Genomic DNA, 12,386 nt, shown 5'->3' on the forward strand with positions numbered 1-12,386 from the left:
ATAAACTGAGACATCAGACTTTATGATCAAAGATCACAGAAGAATTTTATTTCATTCACTTCTTGTATGTCTATATTATTAATTATAATTTCCATTTCACTATTTCTCCTTTAACTTCTAAAGAAACTAAAAAGGCTTCTTCAAATTTAAAGAAAATCTTGTGATTTTTCAAACTAGTGTTTTTTTTTATTATTATTGTTGTTGTTTTTTTGCAATCTCATCCATAAACTGCTGCAATTCCATACCAGAACTGGAAATATTTATATCATCTGCAAATATCAATTTTAAAATGTTTTGTAAAAGTTGGCTTTCCATTTTTCTGGTTATTGTGCCATTCAGTTGACAAAAGGGTCGCGCTGTATTGCAGAATATGACCAGTAGGTGTCACCATGAGACCACTTATTGCGATTCAGTGGACTCTTCTAGCTGGGATTAAGAGGTAGCAGTAGCTAAACCTGCCTGGTTCACAGTTTGCCTGCTTTTCCTCCTGAATAGGTCCGCACAGAAACGGATCAGCAGCTGCATAAAGGCACAAGGCATGATAGTATTTCTATTTAAACCCGCCTCTCTTCCAGTAATACGTTGTTATCAGTTACTACAATATAGGAAGTGCAATGTGTGGGCTGTTTGGAGTGTAAACAACATCGACTTCACTCAGTCTCTAACTTTAGACACATTGCTAACAAAGAAGGGGGGTGATAACCAGCAGGGACGGTAGCCTGCAGCTGCCAAATGTTTGGAAACTGTGTTTGCCTCAAGTTGGCTTTGAGGAACAATATCAGACACTGTAAAGACAACAAATCTAATCCACTGGACAGAAATTAGGGGATTTCTCCATGACTGTGTTTATTGGTTAGTTTCTATATTTTAAAAAATGGGAGACGTAATCAGGGCAGGGAAAAGAAGCGTCACCTTCAGGGTCACACAAGGTTTTATCAAAGCAGGTCTGAGGTCAGCTGCTGCCATGTGTGCTTGTCCCTTTGCCTACTTTGCTATCAAGCCCCTGTTGAAGAGCCAAGGACGATCTTAGAAAGAGAGAGAGAGAGAAAAAAAAAGCAGAAGACCTTTGTATTTTATAGGAGAGATAAAACATTTATAAAATGTACGGATATAGATATTTTTCTTTTGTTAATGTGGCTTACAGGGTTTGGTTTGTAGTGGCTTGCACAGACGTGTCATATACTTATGTCACTGGGATTTCAAAGCACGTAATCCTTCTTATATAAATGGCTTTTTTTATTTTTTATTTTTTTATCCTGGACGGGACCTGGAGAGCAGATGAGAGATGAAGTGGCTGCAACTAAATAAAACAGCAAGCTGGCGATGCTTCCTGGCATGCAAGTACGCTGCAACTTTCATTACCCTTCAACCAACCACCCAGTATGGTAGGGAAGAGTGGTGAAGCTGCATGTTTGCATACAACCACACTGAGCTAAAACACAGGATACAGACAGTTGTGGCGATGAGTCATGCTTTATAGGAGCAGTTTATCAAGGCCTAGGTCGTTAGACATTTCCAGCTCTCTTTAATCTTCCCCAGGCTTTAGGATGTCAGACCAATTTTTCTTCATTTAGCAGTCCATAGTAAAAGTTAAGATACATAGGGAATAAAAATTCATGAATATTTACAGTGCAGAATAGTCTTATAACTTCATATTTCCAAACCAGGAAAGAATGTTTGGTATCCAAGTTGAAACTTAAAGCTGCACAATGAATTCATTTCATTCTTTATAGCACAGACTCAACAAGGTATCAGAAACATTCCCTGGGGATTTTGATTCTTAATAGCATAATTGCAGCTGCTGGAAACATGTCAGCAGCACACCCACTGGAGTACAGTGAGCAAACTCATTGTGATGCAAGCATGGGGTAAACATGGTGCTAAAACCCTCTACAGAGATAGTTATGGAGTACATCAGGGCTTGATGCTTAGCCTTTTCTCTTGGTTACACAGAATTTGAGATTGTAGACACCCTAAATTTCACTGTATGACATCAGAACTGGAAATGATAGGATGGATACACATTTTGAGTGTCAGTTAAAATGCATTAAAATTCTGCAACACAAGTTGCCAAGTCGGATGAGGGAAGTTTAGGGGAGGGTGTCAATTGCAACTTTGTCATTCTACACTTTTATACCTTTTGTTGTTTCATACTCAACTTTCTTGAGGTAAATTCTGGTTTCTTACTGATCACATTTCAGTGCAGGATGTTTCATACCTGCTTTTATAGCCAATGATTTAAGGATATGTTCCACAGCCTACTGAAAGAGAATGTGGTTTTGTGACTCAAATAAATAACATCTTCATGCCTCGGTTGCTTCGGTTGCATTGGGGTTCATAATCTTTCAAGTATTTCATCAGTTTGTACCATGAAAATTTTTTTCTGATCAGTGAGTTATTGATCTACTCAATGTACAATTAAGAAATGTTTATATGACTATGAAGAAATATTTGACAGGAGGTGGTGGTTTAAGGTTAATGTGGCTTGATAAGTCAGCATAACCTGTTCTATTTATTTATGTATATTATATATATGCATAAAAGGGTGAGGGCGAGGGTATATATAAACCCTAAAATATGCAGAAGGTCAACAAACAGTACACTTGAATTGGAATCTAAGAGATCTGTGAATTTTAGCTGCCATTTATCTCTACAAATCATGAAAATGCTTACAAAGAAAACAATAGAAATCACTTCTATGGCACATTTAAAAACAAAAGTTGAACAATGTGCTTTACATAAACAAAACAAAATATATTAATCAGCAATAAAATAACCCCTAAGAAAACTAAACTTAGGGTCTCATACATTCGTCAAAACTAAAGTTTATTGATGAATATCCAAAAGCTCACACAATGGACTGCTGAGGTGAACTAATAGTCATGTATCTTTTTTTTAGCTATATATTAAAAAATATTAGTGTAACTTTTCAAAATATTATGTCGTTCCAAGTTCATTTTAACTTTATGCTCATACTGGATAAGATTTTTTCAACACACACTACAAATCAATTTTATTTAAAAAAAAGTTTATTGACATCAGAAGCAATTTAAAGTTCAACAATAAACAATGCTTTTTTTTAATCATTTTCTTCTTTTTAGGATTACAGTGGTACATAAAGATCAGTAAAACAACTGTGATACGTCAATTCTGATAACATGTTGTTTGAAATAAAAACACACGTAAAGGAAAATAAAATTGAAGGAAACACTCAGATCTAACTCCGACGTTTTTACGTGCTGTGCACTGCTAGCTAAGGGAAATACTGTAAGCCCACCCTTTTAGTGTACCAGGTGGGTTATTGGTCTAGAAAAAAAACTACCACAGAAAATAAGACTGGCAGAAGGATACAGACACCATACTTGTGTAGTGTTAACTATACAAAAAAGGGAAAAAAAAACTGTACAGCATAAAAACAACTGATATACACAGCCTTTATGTTGGCATTATTTTTTTTTGTTTTATTTATTTTGTTGTTTTTTTTTACCCCTTTGTTACTATCGTATTTTCTTTTAGCAAGTGAAGTGTGGACAAGGGGGTTAAATGCTTTATAAACAAGAAAATGACCACTATATATTGCCCGCCGTTCTAATCATCATCCTCATCATCGTCGTCCTCTTCCTCCTCGTCGTCGTCCTCGTCGTCGTCGTCATCATCCTTCTCGGCCTTGGCGGGGGCCTTTGCCGGTGCGCTGCCGATTTTTCGGTAAGCAGCGATGTCCTGTGAAAGAACAAAACACATCCGGATGATAAAATCAGGCATGGACTTCAGCTAGAAGATCACATTGAAACAGGAGACTTTTGTTTATTTACCTTCTTATACTTCTCCTTCAGTTTATCTGCCTTCTTCTCATAGGGCTGCTTGTCCTCTGGAGAAGTGCTGTTCCACATCTCACCCAGCCTCTTGGCGACATCTCCAATGGAGAGACCCGGGTTCTCGCCTTTCACCTTAGGGCGGAACTCTGAGCAAAAGATGAAGAAAGCAGATCTGTGGAAGACAAGGAAAAAACAACTTAGATTGAGCATGTTATTTAAACAAAGAACTGCTTAAGCAAGGTGGCAGAGTTAAACTTTAACAAGCGGTACGTACGGGGGTCTCTTGGGAGCATTGGGGTCCTTGAACTTCTTCTTCTTGCCACCTCTGGCTGGCACGTAGCTCAACATTTCCCTCTCATAGCGAGCCTTGTCTTGCTTCGCCAGGTCTTCAAATTTGCCCTTTTCCTTGGCAGACATCGTCTGAAAGCAGAAAAATGACTTCATGACTGACCCCCATCTGCAACTAATTTCTTATGTTTTCCTTAAGTTATTTTATTTAAATGCAATCAGAAACACAGGTCATATGAACTTGTACTACCTTCCATCGCTCAGAGCACTTCTTGGAGAACTCCGCAAAGTTCACTGATGCATCAGGGTGTTTCTTCTTATGCTCCTCTCTGCAGGTCTGGACGAAGTAGGCATAGGAGGACATCTTCCCCCTCGGTTTAGTTGGATCTTTCCCCATCTTGATGGCAGTATCTAGTAAACAAATGCCCGAGTTTCAAATTACCTGTATATCTTCAAATGCCAAAGATGCACCTGTTTTTTTCTCATTAGAACACAAAAAATGTTCATCAATGCATATATAAGCTACTAAATACTCTTATTTTTGATGCATTAATGGATTAAAGTTAAAAAAAATTTAAACTAGTTAATCTGTCGATCAAAAAAAAGGAAAGGCATGCTAGAATGTGCTCCAAATTTGTTTTGATTTTTTTCATCTTAAATTGAATCATTTTAATTAATAAATCGAAATGTGTTTTTGTTTACACTGCCATCAGTCTCTAAAACGCCCTACTATAAAAAGAGCATCAACGGAAGCCCCCCCCCCCCCCCCCACGGCCCCCTCTGCTGTCAAACCGAGTTAGGTCCACTTAACGCAGTCCACTAAAATAAACCGCCCAGCAATGACGGAGCTGATGCGATGAAAATGACTTTATTTATTGACGCAATCTGCACGGTGGCCCCAAACATAAAACTCACTGGCCCGCACTCTTGTTATAGCGGCTACAAAGTGCCTTGCAGACGTCAATCACTCAGAATATCCCGTAAATGTTTTTAAAGGAACTGACTTTCTGGCCAGTAAAAAGTTTTCCCAAGTTCAGCTGAGAAGCATTAACCCTCTAACTCTATGTTAAATGTAGTGTGAATTTGAAAAAAAAAAGACTAAAAAGAACCCCTCCTTGACATGACTTTATGTTTTTATTTGATAAAATAAGTTCGACAAAAAGTGATATTTTTAAATAAAATGTGTTTATTCAACCTATTATTCTAAAAAAATGCATTGTTATGTGATAAAACAGTTCTCCTTTAAAAGCCCGAATTTTTTCCTTTTCTTTAAATAAGCTTAAAATTCTGTTAAAATGTGTCGTTTTCCGTCTATTAAAAGCTGCTGTGAGTCCCAACTAAGCTGTGTCGAGCGGAGTAGTAATGGCGCATATAAGGCTCTCGTTGAGGAAAAGGAGGTCAACAACGACGGCAATATTTCTTCTTCCATTTTGTGAGAATGCCTTCTTCATGAAAGAAAGTCCCCCTCAAATGTCTCCTCCCGCCTCCCAGTTCGCTTTGCAACGCGACAAACACGCTCAAAAAGCCGGCGATCCTGACAAAATATTTCCCCCGATTGATTCCTATTGCACTAGCCGCCTTGTATAGTAATACATTGGGTCTGTGCTGTGTCTATGAGCGGGCTGTGCTACTGACTGGGTTTCTATGAGCTCCTAATGGCCGCTCGTCTTCATCCACTAACATGGAGAATATGGCTCCTTCTCTTTGTGTCAGTGCTCAGCCATTACACTGCGTGCAATAGAGGGCAGAGCGACCGCGGCGACTACTTCGTTTCAAGCCCCGATTTAAAGCATTTACCAACGTCGGAAAAATACCCCGGTGGCGTCATTCGATTCACGAAAGACTGAACTTTATTTTGCCGCGGTTAAATTTAATAGTTGTCGGTTTATTTCTCGAGAAAAACCGGGCAGAAAAAGTTGAAGCGAACTGCGCCTCTGTCCCTGGCTTCCCATTTGCCTCGCTGCCTTGTTTCCTATGCGAATACAGTCAGCCATTACAGTAAAGCGCAGATCGTGAGGTAATTTTTTCACTATCTTCTCGGGTGAAGTTTTACAAGCAAATAATCATCCGAACATATTTTGAGATGGTCTTCATTTTTCTTGTGCTTTTATGATTTTTTATGGCTTCATTTCGGATCTGTACTCTTTCTCAGTCTTCACATGACAGGCGTTCAGCTTCGCAATGCACTGCAATGGCTAGCTAACGGTGAGTCTTCTACCATTGTCGCCTATCGTGTTGTCCGCTAGACATTCTTGAATTTTTACACGATAACTACAACTTGTTTCGACTTCATTTCTTTAAAGCAGGACGACTGTAATATACAAAATTATTCGCATTTACCAAAATACGCAATTTTTGTCGAATTTAACCCAGGTTTATTTTTATTTCTTCCTTTTTTAAACAGTGCGTCTGCCCTACAATCTCAAGCAGAGCAATGTGATGTTACCCAATTAAAGCCGGCTATTTTGCTGCTTTTTTAAAAGCTTTCTTTCAATATATATATATTTAAAAACCACAAGATCGTTTCATGTTTGATCAAAGCAAACACATAAGTAAGATGTTTAGGATTGTTATCTCCATCTTCATCATTTGAAACACTTAAAATTTCCGTGTGTACAATACTTACCAACTGACTATCGCTGGATCTCAATGCTCTGCAATGGCTGTCTATGAGGGAACACAGGCGATACGCAGTGTCTTCAGTCTTCAGCTCGCTCAACATTACTCTCGACGGCGCTTCTACGCCATTGGCCAGCGCCCGCTTTGCGGCTCCTCGGATTGGTCAGAGGCTTTTCATTGTCCTAATAGAAGACGAGGTCCCATTGGCCCTCTTTTGTGAAACGTCACCGAAGTTTTGCGAGGCGGGTGGATACAAAAACATTAGAGTTCCGAGCATGCTGCTGAAGCTGGTAGTAGTGTAGTGTGTTTGCCATAGTATTGAATTCACTACGTTGAGCACAGTGTACAGTAGGCGAGTTAAATGAATGAGAGAACGCGGAGCGCTTATGGCCGATGAACTGGGCGACTGCTAAATGTTGCGCGGTCGTGTTGGAAGGGTTTTACTCCTCTCAAGCTAACGACTCCACGGTGCATTCCATTCAATGCACCTGAGCTTATTTGCAAATTATGCTATTAAAAATGCCTAAAAGGATCAATGCGGTTTTTAATCTAAAGGTTACCATTAAGTAGTTAGTCTTCCTCTATGTGATAAGCATCCACTTGATAAAAAACAATGAAGTGATTTTTGTTCTAAAATGAAAACTTAATCTTTCAGTATATATGCCTGAATACCCCGATGTTCTTGATTTATAGACCATCATATAGGGACTCTTAGCACAGCCACTGAACTTTACAGCAGTTTCTTGCCCTCTCTTAAGCAAATACAACATATTTTACTATCAGAACACATATTTTGCCTTTGGCCATCTTTGACATATAACCATATATTCAAATTAATTCAAATATATAACAGCACCTATCAAATAGTGATAAATATATTCAGAGGGCAAACATTCTCAAAATAATTTTTTCTCATTGCAAAATAGATTTTGTTTGACATTTTGATCATGCCTTGAAAAAGTATTCATACCCCTTGAATGTTTTTTACATTTTATCATGTTACAACTACAAGCCTCAATACATTTTATGACATAATTTAGTTTATGTGTCAGATTAATAAAATAGGTGTCACAATTTCGAAAGGGGAATAAAACTATTTTTAAAAATCTGAAAATCTGTGGCATGCATTTGTATTCACCCCCTTTTGCTGTAGTTTCAAGGCCTTTAGAGTATGGACACTTTTATGTGCTTTCCAATTCTTTTTAGCAAACTGTAGTCACATTGAGTGGAACAAAGCTGTGAAAATCAGTTTCCAAGTCTTGCCACAGGTCCTTATTTGGGTTTAGATTTGGACTTTGACTGGTCTTTAAAACACATACTTTAATCTAAACTATTCTATTGACTCTGGATGTATATTGTTGTCCTAGTGGAAAGGAAATATTTGGCCTTTTTTTCACTTCCAGGATTGTTTTGTATTTAACTCCATCCATCCTCTTATATTTTGACTCAGGCAACCCCACAGCATGATGTTTCACCCACCATGTTTCACTCTGGTGTGTTTTGGGTGCGGCGCAGTGTTATGTTTTAGCTACATATTGCACTTTGCATGTTGTCTGAAAAGTTCATTTTTGGTCTCATCAGACCAGAATAATTCCATCACAAGTTTTCTGTGTCCACTATTGCTTGATAGCTAAAGGGGCTGAAAACATTTACATGCCATGCTTTTCAAAGTTTTATTTGAAAAGTATTGAATACCACATGTCACTTTCTGTTCAATTATGAACTAATTAAGTTTGGTTTGTCACATAAAAATTTAAATAAATACAATGAAGTTTTGATGTAGGTCAACAAAAGGTGCTAAAGTTAAAATCTTTTGCAAGGCACTGTTCAGTAGGTCACCGACAGATAACAGAATACTTATTCTTGATAAAGACAGGTCTAGATACTGAAGCGTCAATAAGAAGTAAATCAGTAAAACTGAATCTGACTAAATCTCACTTGAAAGAAATCATTTTTATGCAGCAGCATGTTTATTTTGGATGCCATTGTTTTTGTTTATGTCATTACCTAAATATGTTTAATTGAAAGTCAAAATTATTCATACAACTAGCAGATTTAGTTTTAAAGTGATATTTTAAATTTACCAACAACTAGAAGTCATATGTTTTTGTTTCTGAATGAATAGTAGAGTACTAACTTGAATCTGATTGAGATTATTGAGGGAGTGAAAAATTAGGTTGGCAGCAAGAAAAACTTCCAACCTAAGAGAATCAGGTTAAAATGCCAGTGGAAACAATGAATTTTCAAAAGAGTTTGATTATTATACAAAGAAAGATTTTTCCACTGAATATTGAAACATGTGTATAAATCTAATTATTATTTTTTTCTGAATTAGTTTCATTTTCTTATTGCTGTATTATATTTTGGAAAATGACTTTGTGACTTTGGTTTGTGGAAATTTAAAGATTACCTTTTTATCCTGAAAAAAAGTATTCACTTTGTTATATTTATGTGGCAGTGATTGTATTTTCGCGCTTCTGAAACTTAGGGAGGAATTATATCTAAGGATGATATTTTCAAGGTGTCAGAGGTCTTGTTAACAACAAGGACTTACAAAGCTGCTGATCTGAGTCAGAAATGTTGAAACCAAGACCCCTTTTGAGAAATCGCAAATATAAGACAACAGTGACTCTCTGTCTAGTTTCAATAAATCATACTGCACAGGATATGAGCATGTACCAGTATATGTCTGCTTGGTTATTTGTGCTCTTATGAATTGAAGTGCTAATTTAGTGAAAATTGCTGATCTCTGCTTGATAACCAAGATTGACAGTAAATGATTGACAGTCATTTTTTCTTTTTTATGTTTTTTTTCCCCATCACTTATTATCAGAAAGCAAACTTCTCAGTTTTTTCAGCTTTTCCCTTAAATCTACATCTGGGTTTGAACAATGTGGGGTTTAGATCATATACTTCTCACATCCCTGTGTCAATGATCCCTGAGCACTTCAGAGTATATGTTTGTGCATTAAAATTTGTATATAAAATGTAGCAATAGCTTTATTTTCCTTTCTTTTCACTTGAGTGAATGTATCCAAAATAGGTTGGGTGTAGTTTTTTGCGCCATGATTCATGGATGATTAGGAGATTTAACCACTGACCTATCAGTTGGAGGACACCTCACGTATGCTAAACCAGCATATGTGATTACATAAAATCCACTTTAATAAGCTATTGAAATCCAATAAATTAAGGCATGAGCTAGTAAAACAGATTGTAAGTTTAAATGTATTTGAATTTATTGTGATTCATGTGTAGGAATTATTTAATAACAACAGAACTCTTGCATGGTTTGATATTTTTGCCTCAATCCTGTAATATATTATGTATAGTTGATAGGGGTTCATGTTTTTATTATTCTAAATGTGACTGTTGCATTTTTTTGTTCAAAACAACTTCACATCAGAAATTGACATACTGCTGTTACACTTGCTGAATTAATTGCATAATCAAGAAATACTAAAAAGGTCATGATTCTGTATTTGCTGTTGAGATAAGCAGACATCAAAAGCAACACTTTCTAATCCACAAATTATGCAGTTTGAGCTTTGCTTTATTTAAAAACTTCGAAAAACTAACAACTCTTATCATGTTACAATCAAGATCAACAAAATGTTGCTTTTCTTGGTGTAACTTTGACTGGATGCTCAAGATTGCTGTCTTGCTGGAAAATAAATGTTTTCTGAAGCTCTTGTAGTTGAAAATCAATTGTTCTTTGGGGTTTCCTATATTTTTTGCTGAATTCATCTTATCTTCTACCTTAAAAGCCTTCCAGGGCTTGCTGCTGTCACCACTGTGTGTCACGGTGAGTGTGGTGTGTTTGTGGTTATGTGCAGTTTTTGGTGACCCCCAAACTTAGGATCTTGTTTGATGCCAATCTCGAGTCGAGCCTTAATATGAGTTTTTTTTCAATTGTGGCTTCTTTATTGCCACTTTCTTATAAAGTTTTGACTGGTAAAAACCCAGACAACAGCTGCTGTATGCAGTTTCTTCCATCTCAGCTGATGAGGCTTGTAAACTCCTTCAACATAGTCAGAGGTGTCCTGGTGGCCTTTCTCGCTTGTCTCCTTCTTGCATATTCTCTCTGTTTGTCAGAACAGCCTGATCTGCACAGATTTACAAATGTGCCATATCCATTAGAATTTCTTGAAGATGTATTTAACTGAACTCCCAGGGATGTTCAGAGCCAAAGTGTGTTGATCATGTTTGATTTGTAAAAGCAATAAATGGGTAAAACATCCAAAGGGATGAATTCTTTTTTCTTTTTTTTAGGTTATATAAAAACAAAATTGAAGTCATTAATTTTGGTCTGAAGAAGGAAGGACCAGGAGTCAGCAAACAGCTTCAGTTTTCACAGTTAAACTAATGATCAGGTCAGAAACCTGAGAATGAGCAGTTCTGAAATTTCAGATGATTGCAGACAATTCACAAAAGGACAATTGCAAGATTAGCCTGTTATTACCTGAAGAACATTTCTAGAATTTAAGGACTAAAATCACAGCAAAATATTCCAAAACTCTTCATTCAAATTCCTGCCATGGTAGACAGAGAATCAATAGTGAATTTTCGGAATAAAAAATAGGCTTTTTTATTTTTTATTTATAACATAGGTTGGTTCCTGACTCTGAATTAGGTTAAAACTCCAAAACATTTGGTGCTGGATGGTACACCAAGTGGCAGGCACCACTGAAGTTTCATTTGCACAAATCTAATATCAGACTTTGCTCTTTAGATCCGAAATCAAATATGTGAATTTTTTTACATATGAAAACATTTGTTAAACTTTTCACAAATGAACTATTAGAGCTCACTGCAATATTTTATAGTTGCTTAGCCTTCTTGGATATAATGTGAGAGGTTTCTCTGCTCCTTTAAACAAGGAAGGGAGTTGGTCATGATTTTCTAAATATAGGCAAATGTTATTTTTGTAATTGGTGCTTATCCCTTATATTTGTATGCATTGCAACAAACTAATTCAAATTGATATTATTCTTTCTAATAACATATTTAGAAACAAAGAAAAATGGCTGACAAAGACTTTATTCACATCCTTGAATTAAAAATGAGAAGGATGAACTGATTCCAAATGCCAATCACAACCCAGACTCAGGCCACATGTCTTCCTGCGATGCTGCCTGTCTGTGCCTCACTTTGCATCAGGAGATGCCACGGCAGAAAGCTATAGCCTCATGTTTATGCATTCTAATGAGCACTCCCTGGGAAAAATATGCAAATTCATTTTGTCATCAAGAGGAAAATAGAGGACAGGAGAGCTGCAGATACAGGAGGGGCTTAAGGGAGGAGGGCGAGTGCAAGAGGCGGGATTGGGTTAAGGGAGGTGTTTGTGTGTGCATGTCTGTGAGTGCCTTGTAAATGTGTGATGGGGGAGTTAAGGCACAATGGAAGTAGACAGATAGTGAGCGACATATGTACACCCCGTCCCACCCCCACCTATCCGTTCTTAAACAGATGACATCTATAAACATAGATTTTTCTCCATTTGTTTATATATATAATAAATATTTTTTATTATATATATATTATATAATATATATATATATATATATATATATATATATATATATATATATATATATATATATATATATATATATATATAGATAGATAGATAGATAGATAGATAGATAGATAGATAGATAGATA

At 36.6% G+C, this 12,386-nt stretch overlaps 1 protein-coding gene across 1 annotated transcript; it reads right to left on the reverse strand.

Annotated features, from left to right (window-relative positions):
• Positions 1-3,011: 3,011 nt before the first annotated feature.
• On the reverse strand, positions 3,012-6,847 carry LOC129373633 (high mobility group-T protein-like). The gene is made up of 5 exons (XM_055051670.1): positions 6,730-6,847; positions 4,354-4,514; positions 4,090-4,235; positions 3,813-3,987; positions 3,012-3,720 (listed from the first exon to the last, which is right to left on the reverse strand). The coding sequence occupies exons 2-5, from the start codon at positions 4,498-4,500 to the stop codon at positions 3,589-3,591; spliced, it is 600 nt and encodes a 199-aa protein (XP_054907645.1). The 5' UTR covers positions 4,501-4,514; positions 6,730-6,847; the 3' UTR covers positions 3,012-3,588.
• Positions 6,848-12,386: the final 5,539 nt, after the last annotated feature.

Source organism: Poeciliopsis prolifica, unplaced genomic scaffold, assembly GCF_027474105.1.
Source record: "Poeciliopsis prolifica strain line A6 unplaced genomic scaffold, Auburn_PproV2 SCAFFOLD033, whole genome shotgun sequence".
Taxonomy (NCBI): Eukaryota; Metazoa; Chordata; class Actinopteri; order Cyprinodontiformes; family Poeciliidae; genus Poeciliopsis; species Poeciliopsis prolifica.